The sequence below is a fragment of the Phoxinus phoxinus genome, assembly GCF_949152265.1.
Source record: "Phoxinus phoxinus genome assembly, chromosome: 2".
Lineage (NCBI taxonomy): Eukaryota > Metazoa > Chordata > Actinopteri > Cypriniformes > Leuciscidae > Phoxinus > Phoxinus phoxinus.
In genome coordinates, this window is record NC_136877.1 from 30,380,991 (window position 1) to 30,398,267 (window position 17,277).

At 36.0% G+C, this 17,277-nt stretch overlaps 1 protein-coding gene across 1 annotated transcript in view; it reads right to left on the bottom strand.

Moving 5' to 3' along the window:
- Positions 1-12,804: 12,804 nt before the first annotated feature.
- cep89 (centrosomal protein 89) overlaps positions 12,805-17,277 on the bottom strand; it is a 114,416-nt gene continuing 109,943 nt past the window's right edge. The window contains exon 20 of the mRNA XM_079592411.1: positions 12,805-14,981. Within this exon, the coding sequence (XP_079448537.1) occupies positions 14,666-14,981 (316 nt within the window). The 3' untranslated portion in view covers positions 12,805-14,665. The remainder of the gene's footprint in view (positions 14,982-17,277) is intronic.

The window sequence follows — 17,277 nt, forward strand, 5'->3', positions numbered from 1 at the left end:
TCTTTTTTTTTTTTTTTTCATACTTTCCTATCATGGTTAAAAGGCAAAAGATATTCTTTAAACTGATGGCAGTTAAGCTCCATCCACAAAGAAATTGAGTTCAAGTCCCGGGTCATGTTTTTTTTTTTTTTTTTTTTTTCAATACTTTTGGGATTTTGACGACAGGTCCCGGGTCATCGTTTTTTTTTTTTTTTTCATACTTTCCTATCATGGTTAAAAGGCAAAAGATATTCTTTAAACTGATGGCAGTTAAGCTCCATCCACAAAGAAATTGAGTTCAAGTCCCGGGTCATGTTTTTTTTTTTTTTTTTTCATACTTTTAGGATTTTGACGACAGGTCCCGGGTCATCGTTTTTTTTAGTTTTTTTCATACTTTCCTATCATTGTTAAAAGGCAAAAGATATTCTTTAAACTTATGGGAGTTAAGCTCCATCCACAAAAAAATTGAGTTCAAGTCCCGGGTCATGTTTTTTTTTTGTTTTATTGTTTTTTCATACTTTTGGGATTTTGACGACAGGTCCCGGGTCATCGTTTTTTTTTTTTTTCTCATACTTTTGGGATTTTGACGACAGGTCCCGGGTCATCGTTTTTTTTTTTTTTTTTCATACTTTCCTATCATGGTTAAAAGGCAAAAGATATTCTTTAAACTGATGGCAGTTAAGCTCCATCCACAAATAAATTGAGTTCAAGTCCCGGGTCATGTTTTTTTTTGTTTTTTGTTTTTTCATACTTTTGGGATTTTGACGACAGGTCCCGGGTCATCGTTTTTTTATTTTTATTTTTTTATTTATACTTTCCAATCATGGTTAAAAGGCAAAAGATATTCTTTAAACTGATGGCAGTTAAGCTCCATCCACAAAGAAATTGAGTTCAAGTCCCGGGTCATGTTTTTTTTTGTTTTTTTTCTCATACTTTTGGGATTTTGACGACAGGTCCCGGGTCATCGTTTTTTTTTTTTTTTTTTCATACTTTCCTATCATCGTTAAAAGGCAAAAGATATTCTTTAAACTGATGGCAGTTAAGCTCCATCCACAAAGAAATTGAGTTCAAGTCCCGGGTCATGTTTTTTTTTGTTTTTTTGTTTTTTCATACTTTTGGGATTTTGACGACAGGTCCCGGGTCATCGTTTTTTTTTTTTTTCATACTTTCCTATCATTGTTAAAAGGCAAAAGATATTCTTTAAACTGATGGCAGTTAAGCTCCATCCACAAAAAAATTGAGTTCAAGTCCCGGGTCATGTTTTTTTTTTTTCATACTTTTGGGATTTTGACGACAGGTCCCGGGTCATCGTTTTTTTTTTTTTTTTCATACTTTCCTATCATGGTTAAAAGGCAAAAGATATTCTTTAAACTGATGGCAGTTAAGCTCCATCCACAAAGAAATTGAGTTCAAGTCCCGGGTCATGTTTTTTTTTGTTTTTTTCTCATACTTTTGGGATTTTGACGACAGGTCCCGGGTCATTGTTTTTTTTTTTTTTTTATACTTTCCTATCATGGTTAAAAGGCAAAAGATATTCTTTAAACTGATGGCAGTTAAGCTCCATCCACAAAGAAATTGAGTTCAAGTCCCGGGTCATGTTTTTTTTTTTTTTTTTAGTTTTTTCATACTTTTGGAATTTTGACGACAGGTCCCGGGTCATTGTTTTTTTTGTTTTTTTCATACTTTCCTATCATCGTTAAAAGGCAAAAGATATTCTTTAAACTGATGGCAGTTAAGCTCCATCCACAAAGAAATTGAGTTCAAGTTCCGGGTCATTTTTTTTGTTTGTTTTTTTGTTTTTTCATACTTTTGGGATTTTGACGATAGGTCCCGGGTCATCGTTTTTTTTTTTTTTTCATACTTTCCTATCATGGTTAAAAGGCAAAAGATATTCTTTAAACTGATGGCAGTTAAGCTCCATCCACAAAAAAATTGAGTTCAAGTCCCGGGTCATGTTTTTTTTTTCATACTTTTGGGATTTTGACGACAGGTCCCGGGTCATCGTTTTTTTTTTTTTTTTCATACTTTCCTATCATTGTTAAAAGGCAAAAGATATTCTTTAAACTTATGGGAGTTACGCTCCATCCACAAAAAAATTTAGTTCAAGTCCCGGGTCATGTTTTTTTTTTTGTTTTTTTGTTTTTTCATACTTTTGGGATTTTGACGACAGGTCCCGGGTCATCGTTTTTTTTTTTTTTTTCATACTTTCCTATCATTGTTAAAAGGCAAAAGATATTCTTTAAACTGATGGCAGTTAAGCTCCATCCACAAAAAAATTGAGTTCAAGTCCCGGGTCATGTTTTTTTTTTTTCATACTTTTGGGATTTTGACGACAGGTCCCGGGTCATCGTTTTTTTTTTTTTTTTCATACTTTCCTATCATTGTTAAAAGGCAAAAGATATTCTTTAAACTTATGGGAGTTAAGCTCCATCCACAAAAAAATTGAGTTCAAGTCCCGGGTCATGTTTTTTTTTTTTTTTTTTTTTTTTTCATACTTTTGGGATTTTGACGACAGGTCCCGGGTCATCGTTTTTTTTTTTTTTTCATACTTTCCTATCATTGTTAAAAGGCAAAAGATATTCTTTAAACTGATGGCAGTTAAGCTCCATCCACAAAAAAATTGAGTTCAAGTCCCGGGTCATGTTTTTTTTTTTTTCATACTTTTGGGATTTTGACGACAGGTCCGGGTCATCGTTTTTTTTTTTTTTTCATACTTTCCTATCATGGTTAAAAGGCAAAAGATATTCTTTAAACTGATGGCAGTTAAGCTCCATCCACAAAGAAATTGAGTTCAAGTCCCGGGTCATGTTTTTTTTTGTTTTTTTCTCATACTTTTGGGATTTTGACGACAGGTCTGATGGTCATCGTTTTTTTTTTTTTTTCATACTTTCCTATCATGGTTAAAAGGCAAAAGATATTCTTTAAACTGATGGCAGTTAAGCTCCATCCACAAAGAAATTGAGTTTAAGTCCCGGGTCATGTTTTTTTTTGTTTTTTTGTTTTTTCATACTTTTGGGATTTTGACGACAAGTCCCGGGTCATCGTTTTTTTTTTTTTTTTCATACTTTCCTATCATTGTTAAAAGGCAAAAGATATTCTTTAAACTGATGGCAGTTAAGCTCCATCCACAAAAAAATTGAGTTCAAGTCCCGGGTCATGTTTTTTTTTTTTCATACTTTTGGGATTTTGACGACAGGTCCCGGGTCATCGTTTTTTTTTTTTTTTCATACTTTCCTATCATTGTTAAAAGGCAAAAGATATTCTTTAAACTGATGGCAGTTAAGCTCCATCCACAAAAAAATTGAGTTCAAGTCCCGGGTCATGTTTTTTTTTTTTTCATACTTTTGGGATTTTGACGACAGGTCCCGGGTCATCGTTTTTTTTATTTTTATTTTTTTATTTATGCTTTCCTATCATGGTTAAAAGGCAAAAGATATTCTTTAAACTGATGGCAGTTAAGCTCCATCCACAAAGAAATTGAGTTCAAGTCCCGGGTCATGTTTTTTTTTGTTTTTTTTCTCATACTTTTGGGATTTTGACGACAGGTCCCGGGTCATCGTTTTTTTTTTTTTTTTTCATACTTTCCTATCATCGTTAAAAGGCAAAAGATATTCTTTAAACTGATGGCAGTTAAGCTCCATCCACAAAGAAATTGAGTTCAAGTCCCGGGTCATGTTTTTTTTTGTTTTTTTGTTTTTTCATACTTTTGGGATTTTGACGACAGGTCCCAGGTCATCGTTTTTTTTATTTTTTTCATACTTTCCTATCATTGTTAAAAGACAAAAGATATTCTTTAAACTGATGGCAGTTAAGCTCCATCCACAAAAAAATTGAGTTCAAGTCCCGGGTCATGTTTTTTTTTTTCATACTTTTGGGATTTGACGACAGGTCCCGGGTCATCGTTTTTTTTTTTTTTTCATACTTTCCTATCATGGTTAAAAGGCAAAAGATATTCTTTAAACTGATGGCAGTTCAGCTCCATCCACAAAAAAATTGAGTTCAAGTCCCGGGTCATGTTTTTTTTTTTTTCATACTTTTGGGATTTTGACGACAGGTCCCGGGTCATCGTTTTTTTTTTTTTTTCATACTTTCCTATCATTGTTAAAAGGCAAAAGATATTCTTTAAACTGATGGCAGTTAAGCTCCATCCACAAAAAAATTGAGTTCAAGTGCCGGGTCATCGTTTTTTTTTTTTTTTTCATACTTTCCTATCATGGTTAAAAGGCAAAAGATATTCTTTAAACTGATGGCAGTTAAGCTCCATCCACAAAGAAATTGAGTTCAAGTCCCGGGTCATGTTTTTTTTTGTTTTTTTGTTTTTTCATACTTTTGGGATTTTGACGACAGGTCCCGGGTCATCGTTTTTTTTTTTTTTTTCATACTTTCCTATCATTGTTAAAAGACAAAAGACATTATTTAAACTGATGGCAGTTAAGCTCCATCCACAAAAAAATAGAGTTCAAGTCCCAGGTCATGTTTTTTTTTTTTTTCATACTTTTGGGATTTTGACGACAGGTCCCGGGTCATCGTTTTTTTTTTTTTTTTTCATACTTTCCTATCATCGTTAAAAGGCAAAAGATATTCTTTAAACTGATGGCAGTTAAGCTCCATCCACAAAAAAATAGAGTTCAAGTCCCGGGTCATGTTTTTTTTTTTTTTTTTTTCATACTTTTGGGATTTTGACGACAGGTCCCGGGTCATCGTTTTTTTTTTTTTTTCATACTTTCCTATCATGGTTAAAAGGCAAAAGATATTCTTTAAACTGATGGCAGTTAAGCTCCATCCACAAAGAAATTGAGTTCAAGTCCCGGGTCATGTTTTTTTTTTGTTTTTTCTCATACTTTTGGGATTTTGACGACAGGTCCCGGGTCATCGTTTTTTTTTTTTTTTTCATACTTTCCTATCATCGTTAAAAGGCAAAAGATATTCTTTAAACTGATGGCAGTTAAGCTCCATCCACAAAGAAATTGAGTTCAAGTCCCGGGTCATGTTTTGTTTTTGTTTTTTTGTTTTTTCATACTTTTGGGATTTTGACGACAGGTCCCGGGTCATCGTTTTTTTTTTTTTTCATACTTTCCTATCATGGTTAAAAGGCAAAATATATTCTTTAAACTGATGGCAGTTAAGCTCCATCCACAAAAAAATAGAGTTCAAATTCCGGGTCATGTTTTTTTTATTTTTTTTTATCATACTTTTGGGATTTTGACGACAGGTCCCGGGTCATCGTTTTTTTTTTTTTTTTTCATACTTTCCTATCATGGTTAAAAGGCAAAAGATATTCTTTAAACTGATGGCAGTTAAGCTCCATCCACAAAGAAATTGAGTTCAAGTCCCGGGTCATGTTTTTTTTTGTTTTTTTGTTTTTTCATACTTTTGGGATTTTGACGACAGGTCCCGGGTCATCGTTTTTTTTTTTTTTTCATACTTTCCTATCATGGTTAAAAGGCAAAACATATTCTTTAAACTGATGGCAGTTCAGCTCCATCCACAAAAAAATTGAGTTCAAGTCCCGGGTCATGTTTTTTTTTTTTTCATACTTTTGGGATTTTGACGACAGGTCCCGGGTCATCGTTTTTTTTTTTTTTTCATACTTTCCTATCATTGTTAAAAGGCAAAAGATATTCTTTAAACTGATGGCAGTTAAGCTCCATCCACAAAAAAATTGAGTTCAAGTGCCGGGTCATCGTTTTTTTTTTTTTTTTCATACTTTCCTATCATGGTTAAAAGGCAAAAGATATTCTTTAAACTGATGGCAGTTAAGCTCCATCCACAAAGAAATTGAGTTCAAGTCCCGGGTCATGTTTTTTTTTGTTTTTTTCTCATACTTTTGGGATTTTGACGACAGGTCCCGGGTCATCGTTTTTTTTTTTTTTTCATACTTTCCTATCATCGTTAAAAGGCAAAAGATATTCTTTAAACTGATGGCAGTTAAGCTCCATCCACAAAGAAATTGAGTTCAAGTCCCGGGTCATGTTTTTTTGTTTTTTCATACTTTTGGGATTTTGACGACAGGTCCCGGGTCATCGTTTTGTTTTGTTTTTTCATACTTTCCTATCATGGTTAAAAGGCAAAAGATATTCTTTAAACTGATGGCAGTTAAGCTCCATCCACAAAGAAATTGAGTTCAAGTCCCGGGTCATGTTTTTTTTTGTTTTTTTGTTTTTTCATACTTTTGGAATTTTGACGACAGGTCCCGGGTCATCGTTTTTTTTTTTTTTTCATACTTTCCTATCATGGTTAAAAGGCAAAATATATTCTTTAAACTGATGGCAGTTAAGCTCCATCCACAAAAAAATTGAGTTCAAGTCCCGGGTCATCGTTTTTTTTTTTTTTTTCATACTTTCCTATCATTGTTAAAAGGCAAAAGATATTCTTTAAACTGATGGCAGTTAAGCTCCATCCACAAAAAAATTTAGTTCAAGTCCCGGGTCATGTTTTTTTTTTTTTCATACTTTTGGGATTTTGACGACAGGTCCCGGGTCATCGTTTTTTGTTTTTTTTTCATACTTTCCTATCATGGTTAAAAGGCAAAAGATATTCTTTAAACTGATGGCAGTTAAGCTCCATCCACAAAGAAATTGAGTTCAAGTCCCGGGTCATGTTTTTTTTTTTTTTTTAGTTTTTTCATACTTTTGGGATTTTGACGACAGGTCCCGGGTCATCGTTTTTTTTTTTTTTTTTCATACTTTCCTATCATTGTTAAAAGGCAAAAGATATTCTTTAAACTGATGGCAGTTAAGCTCCATCCACAAAAAAATTGAGTTCAAGTCCCGGGTCATGGTTTTTTTTTTTCATACTTTTGGGATGTGACGACAGGTCCCGGGTCATGTTTTTTTTTGTTTTTTTCTCATACTTTTGGGATTTTGACGACAGGTCCCGGGTCATCGTTTTTTTTTTTTTTTCATACTTTCCTATCATCGTTAAAAGGCAAAAGATATTCTTTAAACTGATGGCAGTTAAGCTCCATCCACAAAGAAATTGAGTTCAAGTCCCGGGTCATGTTTTTTTTTGTTTTTTTGTTTTTTCATACTTTTGGGATTTTGACGACAGGTCCCGGGTCATCGTTTTGTTTTGTTTTTTCATACTTTCCTATCATGGTTAAAAGGCAAAAGATATTCTTTAAACTGATGGCAGTTAAGCTCCATCCACAAAGAAATTGAGTTCAAGTCCCGGGTCATGTTTTTTTTTGGTTTTTTGTTTTTTCATACTTTTGGAATTTTGACGACAGGTCCCGGGTCATCGTTTTTTTTTTTTTTTCATACTTTCCTATCATGGTTAAAAGGCAAAATATATTCTTTAAACTGATGGCAGTTAAGCTCCATCCACAAAAAAATTGAGTTCAAGTCCCGGGTCATCGTTTTTTTTTTTTTTTCATACTTTCCTATCATTGTTAAAAGGCAAAAGATATTCTTTAAACTGATGGCAGTTAAGCTCCATCCACAAAAAAATTTAGTTCAAGTCCCGGGTCATGTTTTTTTTTTTTTTCATACTTTTGGGATTTTGACGACAGGTCCCGGGTCATCGTTTTTTTTTTTTTTTTTCATACTTTCCTATCATGGTTAAAAGGCAAAAGATATTCTTTAAACTGATGGCAGTTAAGCTCCATCCACAAAGAAATTGAGTTCAAGTCCCGGGTCATGTTTTTTTTTTTTTTTTAGTTTTTTCATACTTTTGGGATTTTGACGACAGGTCCCGGGTCATCGTTTTTTTTTTTTTTTTTCATACTTTCCTATCATTGTTAAAAGGCAAAAGATATTCTTTAAACTGATGGCAGTTAAGCTCCATCCACAAAAAAATTGAGTTCAAGTCCCGGGTCATGGTTTTTTTTTTTCATACTTTTGGGATGTGACGACAGGTCCCGGGTCATCGTTTTTTTTTTGTTTTTTTTTCATACTTTCCTATCATTGTTAAAAGGCAAAAGATATTCTTTAAACTGATGGCAGTTAAGCTCCATCCAAAAAGAAATTGAGTTCAAGTCCCGGGTCATGTTTTTTTTTGTTTTTTTGTTTTTTCATACTTTTGGGATTTTGACGACAGGTCCCGGGTCATCGTTTTTTTTTTTTTTTCATACTTTCCTATCATGGTTAAAAGGCAAAATATATTATTTAAACTGATAGCAGTTAAGCTCCATCCACAAAGAAATTGAGTTCAAGTCCCGGGTCATGTTTTTTTTTGTTTTTTTGTTTTTTCATACTTTTGGGATTTTGACGACAGGTCCCGGGTCATCGTTTTTTTTTTTTTTTCATACTTTCCTATCATGGTTAAAAGGCAAAAGATATTCTTTAAACTGATGGCAGTTAAGCTCCATCCACAAAAAAATTGAGTTCAAGTCCCGGGTCATGTTTTTTTTTTTCTCATACTTTTGGGATTTTGATGACAGGTCCCGGGTCATCGTTTTTTTTTGTTGTTTTTTTTTCATACTTTCCTATCATGGTTAAAAGGCAAAAGATATTCTTTAAACTGATGGCAGTTAAGCTCCATCCACAAAGAAATTGAGTTCAGGTCCCGGGTCATGTTTTATTTTATTTTTTATTTTTTCATACTTTTGGGATTTTGACGACAGGTCCCGGGTCATCGTTTTTATTTTTTTTATTTTATTTTTTTTTGATACTTTCCTATCATGGTTAAAAGGCAAAATGTATTCTTTAAACTGATGGCAGTTAAGCTCCATCCACAAAAAAATTGAGTTCAAGTCCCGGGTCATGTTTTTTTTTTTTTTTTTTTTTCATACTTTTGGGATTTTGACGACAGGTCATCTTTTTTTTTTTTTTTTTTTTTTTTCATACTTTCCTATCATTGTTAAAAGGCAAAAGATATTATTTAAACTGATGGCAGTTAAGCTCCATCCACAAAGAAATGGAGTTCAAGTCCCGGGTCATGTTTTTTTTGTTTTTTGTTTTTTTCATACTTTTGGGATTTTGACGACAGGTCCCGGGTCATCGTTTTTTTTTTTTTTTTAACAATAAGGCGCAGAGCCCTATTGTTCTTCTAAGGATTTTTTGTTATTTAGGGCCCAAGCCTTGAAAAGGCGAAGGCCCTATTGTTTTTCTTAGGATTATTAGGGCCCAAGCCTTGAAAAGGCGAAGGCCCTATTGTTTTTCTTAGGATTATTAGGGCCCAAGCCTTGAAAAGGCGAAGGCCCTATTGTTTTTCTTAGGATTATTATTTATTATTAGGGCCCAAGCCTTGAAAAGGCGAAGGCCCTATTGTTTTTCTTAGGATTATTATTTATTCTTCTTCTTCTTCTTCTTCTTCTTCTTTATTAGGGCCCAAGCCTTGAAAAGGCGAAGGCCCTATTGTTTTTCTTCGGATTCTTCTTCTTCTTCTTTATTATTATTATTATTATTATTTTACTACCTTTTGGGCACTTTTGGGGGCCTTAACGTGCTCAAAAACTCTTGAAACTTTGCACACAGGTCAGAACCTGTTCAGCTGAAGCTGGTACCCGGGCGTGGCAGGGGGGCTCGACAGCGCCCCCTGGAATGGGATTCAAAAACATGTCCATATATCAAACACGCTTGCATGTAATAATATGAAACTCGGTACAACTTTCGTGCTCTAAGTTTTACGCCAGTCCAACAGGCAGTCGGCTATTATGGGTTGTATGGAAACGCATGTTCTGGCATTTGAAACACTTCTCCTAGAGAATTCATCCGATGACCACGAAACTCGGTGTGCATGAAGCCAAGACATGGAGGATGATAAATTGCGAGGGGATTTTTGATATCTCAAACGGTTTGGCCGTGGTGAGGAAACGAATTTATGGCGAATATTGGAAACAGGAAGTGTGTTATAACATCCTCATACATTAACTGATCTTGATGAAACTTCAGCAGTGTGTTCGCTGTAAGAGGCCGATCACATGGATGTGAGTATTGTGAGTCAAAGTTATAGCGCCACCAACTGGCAGCAGGAAGTGTGTCACTTTCAAAATGCTTTGAATTCACCCTCTTATTTTTACCCGATTTGCTTCAAACTTCATCTGTATAATGTAAACACACCTGTGAAAGGATTATTGATATCTTTAATACTGTCGCCATGGCAACGCTTTAAACTTTTATATTCTTTTTGGATGCATTTGAGGCTCTTAACATGCTTCAAATTGCATGAAACTCAACATGCATATCACATTTATTGCCTAGTACACTTGTGCGAAGTTTCAGAAACGGGCGTGGTAAGGGGCTCAGTAGCGCCACCTTTAGTCAAAAATGGGGTATTAGTTTTACCTGCAGTAACCAAACTCGGTACCTATATTCTTCTCTTCGATCCGGCCAACTTTCTAATTTACACTCATTAGCCCCGACCAACAGGAAGTCAGATATTTTGGTTTGAATGGGAGAAGATCTGAGAATTTTGCCAGTCTCTCTCAGTGTCTGTGTGTGTGAGAGAGGAGGGGGGCTTTATGTTAACCCTTTCTCTGCTGTGTGCGACTTCTCGGGCACTTATGGGGCCCTTGACGTGCTCAAAAACTCTTCAAACTTTGCACACAGGTCAGAACCCACGGCCATCAGGGCCGGGTTGAAGCTGGTACCTGGGCGTGGCATGGGGGCTCGACAGCGCCCCTGGAATGGGATTCGAACACTTGTCCATATATCAAACACGCTTGCATGAATAAGTATGAAACTCGGTACACATTTAGATATCATCGGGCCGAACAACTTTCGTGCTCTAAGTTTTACGCCAGTCCAACAGGAAGTCGGCTATTATGGGTTGTATGAAAACGCATGCCCCTGGAATTTGATATACTCCTCCAAGAAAAATTATCCTATCGCCACCAAACTCGGTCAGCATGAAGTAAAGACATTGAGGACGCTAAATTGCGGACGGATTTTTGATATCTCGAACGGTTTGGCCGTGGCGAGGAAACAAAGTTATGGCGAGAAAAGAAAAACACAATGTGTTATAACGTCTTCATACATTTATTGATCTTGATGAAACTTCAGCAGTGTGTTTGTTGTAATAGGGCGATCACATGGATGTGAATATTGTGAGTCAAAGTTATAGCGCCACCAACTGGCAGCAGGAAGTGTGTTACTTTCAAGATACTTTTGACTAAAGTGGGGGGGTTATTTTTACCTACAGTCACAAAACTCGGTCTGTATATTGAGCTTATCTATACGGACAACTTTCTCATTTACAGTCATTAGCTCCGACCAACAGGAAGTCAGATATTTTGGTTTGAATGCGGTTTTGTCTCTCTCTGACAGAGTTCCCCCTGCCATTCTCTCTGTGTGTGTGTGTGTGTGGGGGGGGGGGACTATTAGGATCAAAAATGTTTTTCTATTCTCAAAACGGATGACTAATGACCCGCTAGAAAAGTGAAAGGGTGAGTAATGTGGATAAATTTACAGAATAGTGCTAGAATAAGCCAGGCAGAAAGGTGTACGGTATGTCTGTGTGTTTTGCTTACTGGTTGTGAGGGAATTCGAGGCGCAGCAAGGGTGAGATGTCCTCGTCATTTTTCTCTGCTGTCAGAACCCCAGTCCACTGGGTCTGTGGAAGGGAACAAGTGACCAGAGCTACTTCACATGCTCATAAGCATACAGACACTCTTTCACACACAGATGGTGCTTTTCTTCCACTTACTGTGATAAGTTGTTGCTCTTTGCAGACAGTCGTCCTACATTTGGGATTCACTTCGCATCCTAAAAAAATAGATTCCTGTGATTTATAACATGCACTTCAGGTCTGTCCTATCTCTCCAGTTAATGGGGTTCGTTCACACTATCAGAAAGATATTTGTTCTTAAAAATGTTATACCACAGTCATAGCCTATATTATAAAAAACATGCTCCAATGAGTAAAAATCAACAAAACTAAGATGTAACCACAAAAGCACAGCAATTAATCAATAAACAGTTGACTATTTGGAATTTACTACACAACTGCCAATCTAGGTCATTTAGAATCAGCAGCCTATCCCACTGCTAACCAGTAGCCTAGTGCTCTATTTCTGTTGTGAGCTCGCGCACATGTCATGCACACGACTGCTGTAACAACAGACGTGATCGAATGAGGTTTGTTTTGGGCATAGATAGTGATTGCTGCGGGTTATAATTTTGCTCTAAAATAGTGCAGGGCCATTATGGAGAGAATAACTATTGTAATGCTGCAACAGTCAGACAGGCACTTTAAAAGAAGAAAATCGATGAGGTGTATGCAATAGCGTCACTGTCTGTTTTTTTGGGGGGGTTATTGCTGTCTCGCTAGTTTTGTCCTGACCACAGCTGATTGGCTTTAGAACTCATCGTTTGTCAATGGAATTAAGATTTATCTCCTCAGGAGAGCTTCACATCAGTGTTTTATAGAAGCTGCTTAAAACAAAAAACCTCCAGGTAGCACATTTTTTATTTATTTTTTGGTCCCAGGATACAAGAATGGCAAAAAATGTAACGTTAAATAAAAAATAATGTGTCATTCACTTTCACTGTACAAGCAAAAATGCTTTAAATTAGGAAAAAGGTTTAGATATTTAAGTCAGCATATGTGGAAATTGTGATATTTTTTCCCCTTTTTGTGACTTATGTATGAGTGAAAAGGATGAAAAAACATGAGAAAAATATTTTGTTCACTTAAATTGTATGTGCCTCACTAACCAAGATATTTGTTTGTAAAGATTATTAAAAACTTATTATTCTTATTTTGTAAAACAGCATGGCTACAAATGCTGTTGAATGCATTGAACTGATAAGTTTAATTGCATTGAAAATGCAAGTCTATGTTTTGCACAAAAATATAAATTTAGTTGCAATACTGCATACTACAATATTCTTGCACTATATCACACATCCACCTTTCTGAATAACATTTATTTACAATTGTTTTCCTTGAATCATGTATTTTATTATTGCAGAAGGCAATGATAACATCAGCACAAAAAACTATAAGACAAATAGAATAAAAGAAAGATCCAAATTAAATAAACTGCTTTACATTTTTCAGGCACAGTAGGTATACCTAAAAGCAGCATTCAAGTAAGAAATAATGAACAAAACATATACTGATTCTTATCAAATTGTGCTGTCACTTTAAGAACTACAGTAATGCACAGATCCAATATACTGATACACATACATGATTTCTTTCCCAGATGTTTACATTCACGTAAGACAAAACCAACTGTTTATGTGAACCTTGTGTGCTTTTGACACTAAACGCAATAAGACGCTAAAGAGAATTTAGTTTAGTATATGCGCTGTGACAGCTGGCTTTGTGTGCGCTTTAGGTCACAAATTTTAAACTTTTCAAACTTTAAACACGCTCTCTAAGAAGTGGTTTAGAAGTGGTTGAAATTACAATAAACAAGTGTACTGTATGTTGTGAACGAATAATTTGTAGAGATCTGTCAGAAGAAGCAGCCATTATGAACAGCCGATTTGTACAGAGACATCTGATGAACAAACTACACTGTGAATTTGCCAATGGAAAAATCAATGATTTGTGTTCACAATAGACATTTTTAGGTAACTATTCCATTCGCTTTGCTTTAGGGGTCTGAGATCATTTGGAGTGTTCACATATGGGCTAAAAACCACACGAGCCAAAGCAGTGATGTCCAAGAAATTATACCAATATTGACAAAAAAAAGTAAATATGTCTCCCAACTGGATATGAATCTAAAAAGGTAAAATCCGATGTTTTATCAGGCTGTTATTTATTTTAACAGCTATGTTATTTATTGTTATTTTACATTATAACACCTATGCGTTGGTAGAGACTACAAGCGTGGTTTGGAGCGTGGTCTAGCATGGTTTGGAAAGGGCTTGAATGAAGCGCGTTTGGCTCTAGATAAAAAAATAGTAGAGAATATAGCGCCTAAAGATCATTACCATAAACAACCCTTGTCCGCCATTTAAATACCACCGCCCTAAGCAAAGCTTTTATCACTTGTTTCTGCTTTTTTTTTTGCATGTGTTTTGATCCAGATATTCTGTTTTCTTTCAGAAATTGCGTAATAGCGCCCCTACAGTATAAGTTAAAACATAGAAAGCAGGAAAATTCTGTCAATGGTAGGGGCACATGAATTTAAAAAGGTTAGGGGCACAGATAAATCATGATAAGAATTGTCAATTTTGATTTCATGGTGACTTTAAGATAACCTTGACATGTTTAGTGATGAGGCAGTATATGCATAATCAAATGGAGTTACTGTTTTCCTCAAGAAAAATGCACTGTTTAATTTGGAACAGCAGAGACTTGAGCTCACTGTGGGTCACGAGAAAAACTAATCAACAAACAGAGATGCTAATTACATTATTGTATACCGTACTTTGTCCTTATTATAAAAAAATATGAGGGACAACCTTAGACAGAGCAAACTTTTGTGCAAAGCCTTTTTCCTAGAAAGAGAATGAGATTTATGTTGCTCAATCCCTTATCAAATGGCTTGTGTAACAGAACTTCCTGTGCATCCACTGCTGGAACTGCTCTGTCACAAATGCTTTCTGAAATTAGCTCAGTAGCTCAATAAACGTACATCTACAGGATAATCATTATTATCAATCGAGAACACTAATACACATATGCTGGGATAAAACATCAAAGTACATTTATCAAAGTTAACAGAAAGAATGGTTGTGTATTTAAGGGCCTTATGTATTTTACATGAAAAGAAAACACATTCAGCATTCAGGTAAACCATGAAAATGGATTAATGAACAACACACTTATGGACAATACAGAATTATTAGGAATCCTGTCCACTCTTGTCACTCTCATCAGATGACGGATTCTGGTGCTGGTCAGAATCGGAGTCATACATGGGGCTGCACTGTAAAGGATGTGGCAGACGACTCTGTCTGGAGGTGAAGGGAGGGTGCAGTGAGCAGGACAAATTATCCTCTATACGGGGGATCCTGGCAGGAGACTTGCCGGAAGTGCTGCGTAGGGCTGGAGCCATGGTGGTTGGACTTAGCGTACTGCTCCTCAACACCACCTCTCTCAAGCGCTGACTCTCTCTGGTCGCTGCCTCCCAAACCACCTCCAAATCACCTTCCACTTCTCTGAGAAACACACAGAGAGAAAGAGAGGCTTGTTTCATTGCAGTATGGATAGGCTTTCCAGATTCAAATACGTGCTCTCTTGTACCATCAAGTGCTCTAAAAAAGGGAGAATGTCTTGCTTCACACTCAAGCAAACACACACAAGCATTCAAAATACACATGAACACAAATCTCTGCGACCTTTCAGTCATTTTGCACCCTCCAGTCAATAGCAGTGGATTCGCTCACCAGGACTGTGAGGGCTCAGCTGTGCAATAATAACAGGTATTAACTGGAAATGTGCGTAAGCACAAACATGAACAGAGCGAGAGAACAAAGGAGATGGCCGAGCGGCAGAGGTGTGTAAGCTGTCGTAATGATAGATCAATTAGCCCAACCATCTGTTGACGCACATCCTCGCTTCCACATGCATACGCACATACATAGACACACACTGTGTGGTTTATGACAATCTTTCTATCTCTTTTTGTCTCCCACTGTATGGAAAGTGGCAAGTTATCTCTGTAAGTGCCCTTTATTTTGCGGGATTCTGGTCTGTTATTAAGATGTGTTTTTAAGCTGTCATCTTCTCCTCTGCCTGACTCAATACACAGCATCTCTGACAGACTTAAGCAGTGTCGAGCAGACTTTTTCAAACTCATCTCCTCTCACACTGCTTCAGACACCACGTACCTCAGAAACAGAATGAAACATGATGTTTATGTGTGAACATTTGTGAGTGCGTTAGATAGACGCTATGCGGATGCCATCAATCGGTGTCCAGAGGTGTAGTGGTAAAAAAAAGAGGTGGGTAAACTATAAATTCTGGTGGACCACGACGTGGTCACCCGGTGTATGTGTATCCTGATGACATCGCTTTCATCATTTGATGGTAGGCCTACTACCAAGGGTATCACTGGTTGTTCCCTCATCATAGGTCACAATCACTATTCAATTCATACATTAATCTAAGTTCTTGTTAAAGAGACCCAAGAAGGAATACTATGGTTGAAATGTATAAAGATCATAAATGACAAAACAGAGAGAACAAAAATATTTTTTAACCTGTAATTGCAAAACGAAAACGGTTGTTGTATTTTTAAAACGCAAAGTTGAACACCAAATTTTTAATTTAAACTGTAGGCTACACCAAATGCTGCGCAAAAAAAATTATATCGACAAATTTTTGTTTATGACTTTTTGCCCCTTAATTAAACATTTTAAATATTCACAAATTAATATGGATTTTTTTGTTGTTGATTTAAAAAAAAATTAAGACAAAATTAGAACCTGGAAATTATATTTTTTCCCGCAGTGCTGAATGAGAAGAGCCATATATGTCTCTCTAACCAGAGCCTACAGAAATGTGATTTATAGGTGAGTTATAGGCTAATAATAATAAATGTGTCTGAAAAAATAACGAGGCATTTTAGTTGTTTATTAATAAACTATTGTTTTCTAAATCAGTGTCGGCTAAAAAACATATCTCCATCTCCGCTGTTAAGCGGATGCGCCTTTGGAGAGAAATGCACCTTTCATACGGATTACATAATCAGAAGGTATTAGCTTTCGATTCGAATTTGTTAGTTTTAAAGTGGACATTTCAAGCATTAGCCTATAGGCTATATTTAGTTTCAGTTCTCGCGCTTCAGTTCACGGAGATCATGAAAGCGCGCCTGATTGTTTTATTTTATTTTACAAAAGCACAATGTTCTTGTTATTGTGAGTTTACACAAATAAAAGTAGTTGCGAATAATGTTTTATTATTTTCTGTATAACCAGAAATTATAGAGTATTTTAAGTTGTTTCCACTGTTGATAGGAAAATGCAAGTGTTCTTGACCGCGCCTCCGTGCCATGCAGTGCGCGCTCCACTCTCCTCACAAACCCTTAGATATGTGTCAAAATCTTGTTTATTTGTGATAATCTTAGCCCTGTATTATTATTGTCTAACCCGTATTATGAATGACATTTGAAGAACTGCTTTTTTCCTTTTTTGGATAAAAGCGTCTTCAAAAGTACCCTCCTCCATCCCCAGCTCCTCCTCTCGCCAGTCAGGATTTGGCATTCTGAGTCCCCTTGAATCAGAATAAATTTTCAAATTATGTTGTACTTTAAAATCTTTAATTAAATATATTTGAATACATTCACGTTGGTTCTGTTCTGTTTACCCTAAGTGGGGTTATTGCTGCTCTCCCTGCTCTTATCCATGCTAGGCTGCCCAGAACAGAGCCAATCCAAACTGTATGCTAATTGTCAATCATATTTGATGATAGTGGTCCTGACAGAACTAGTGCTTCGGTTTACCGGTGTTCAAC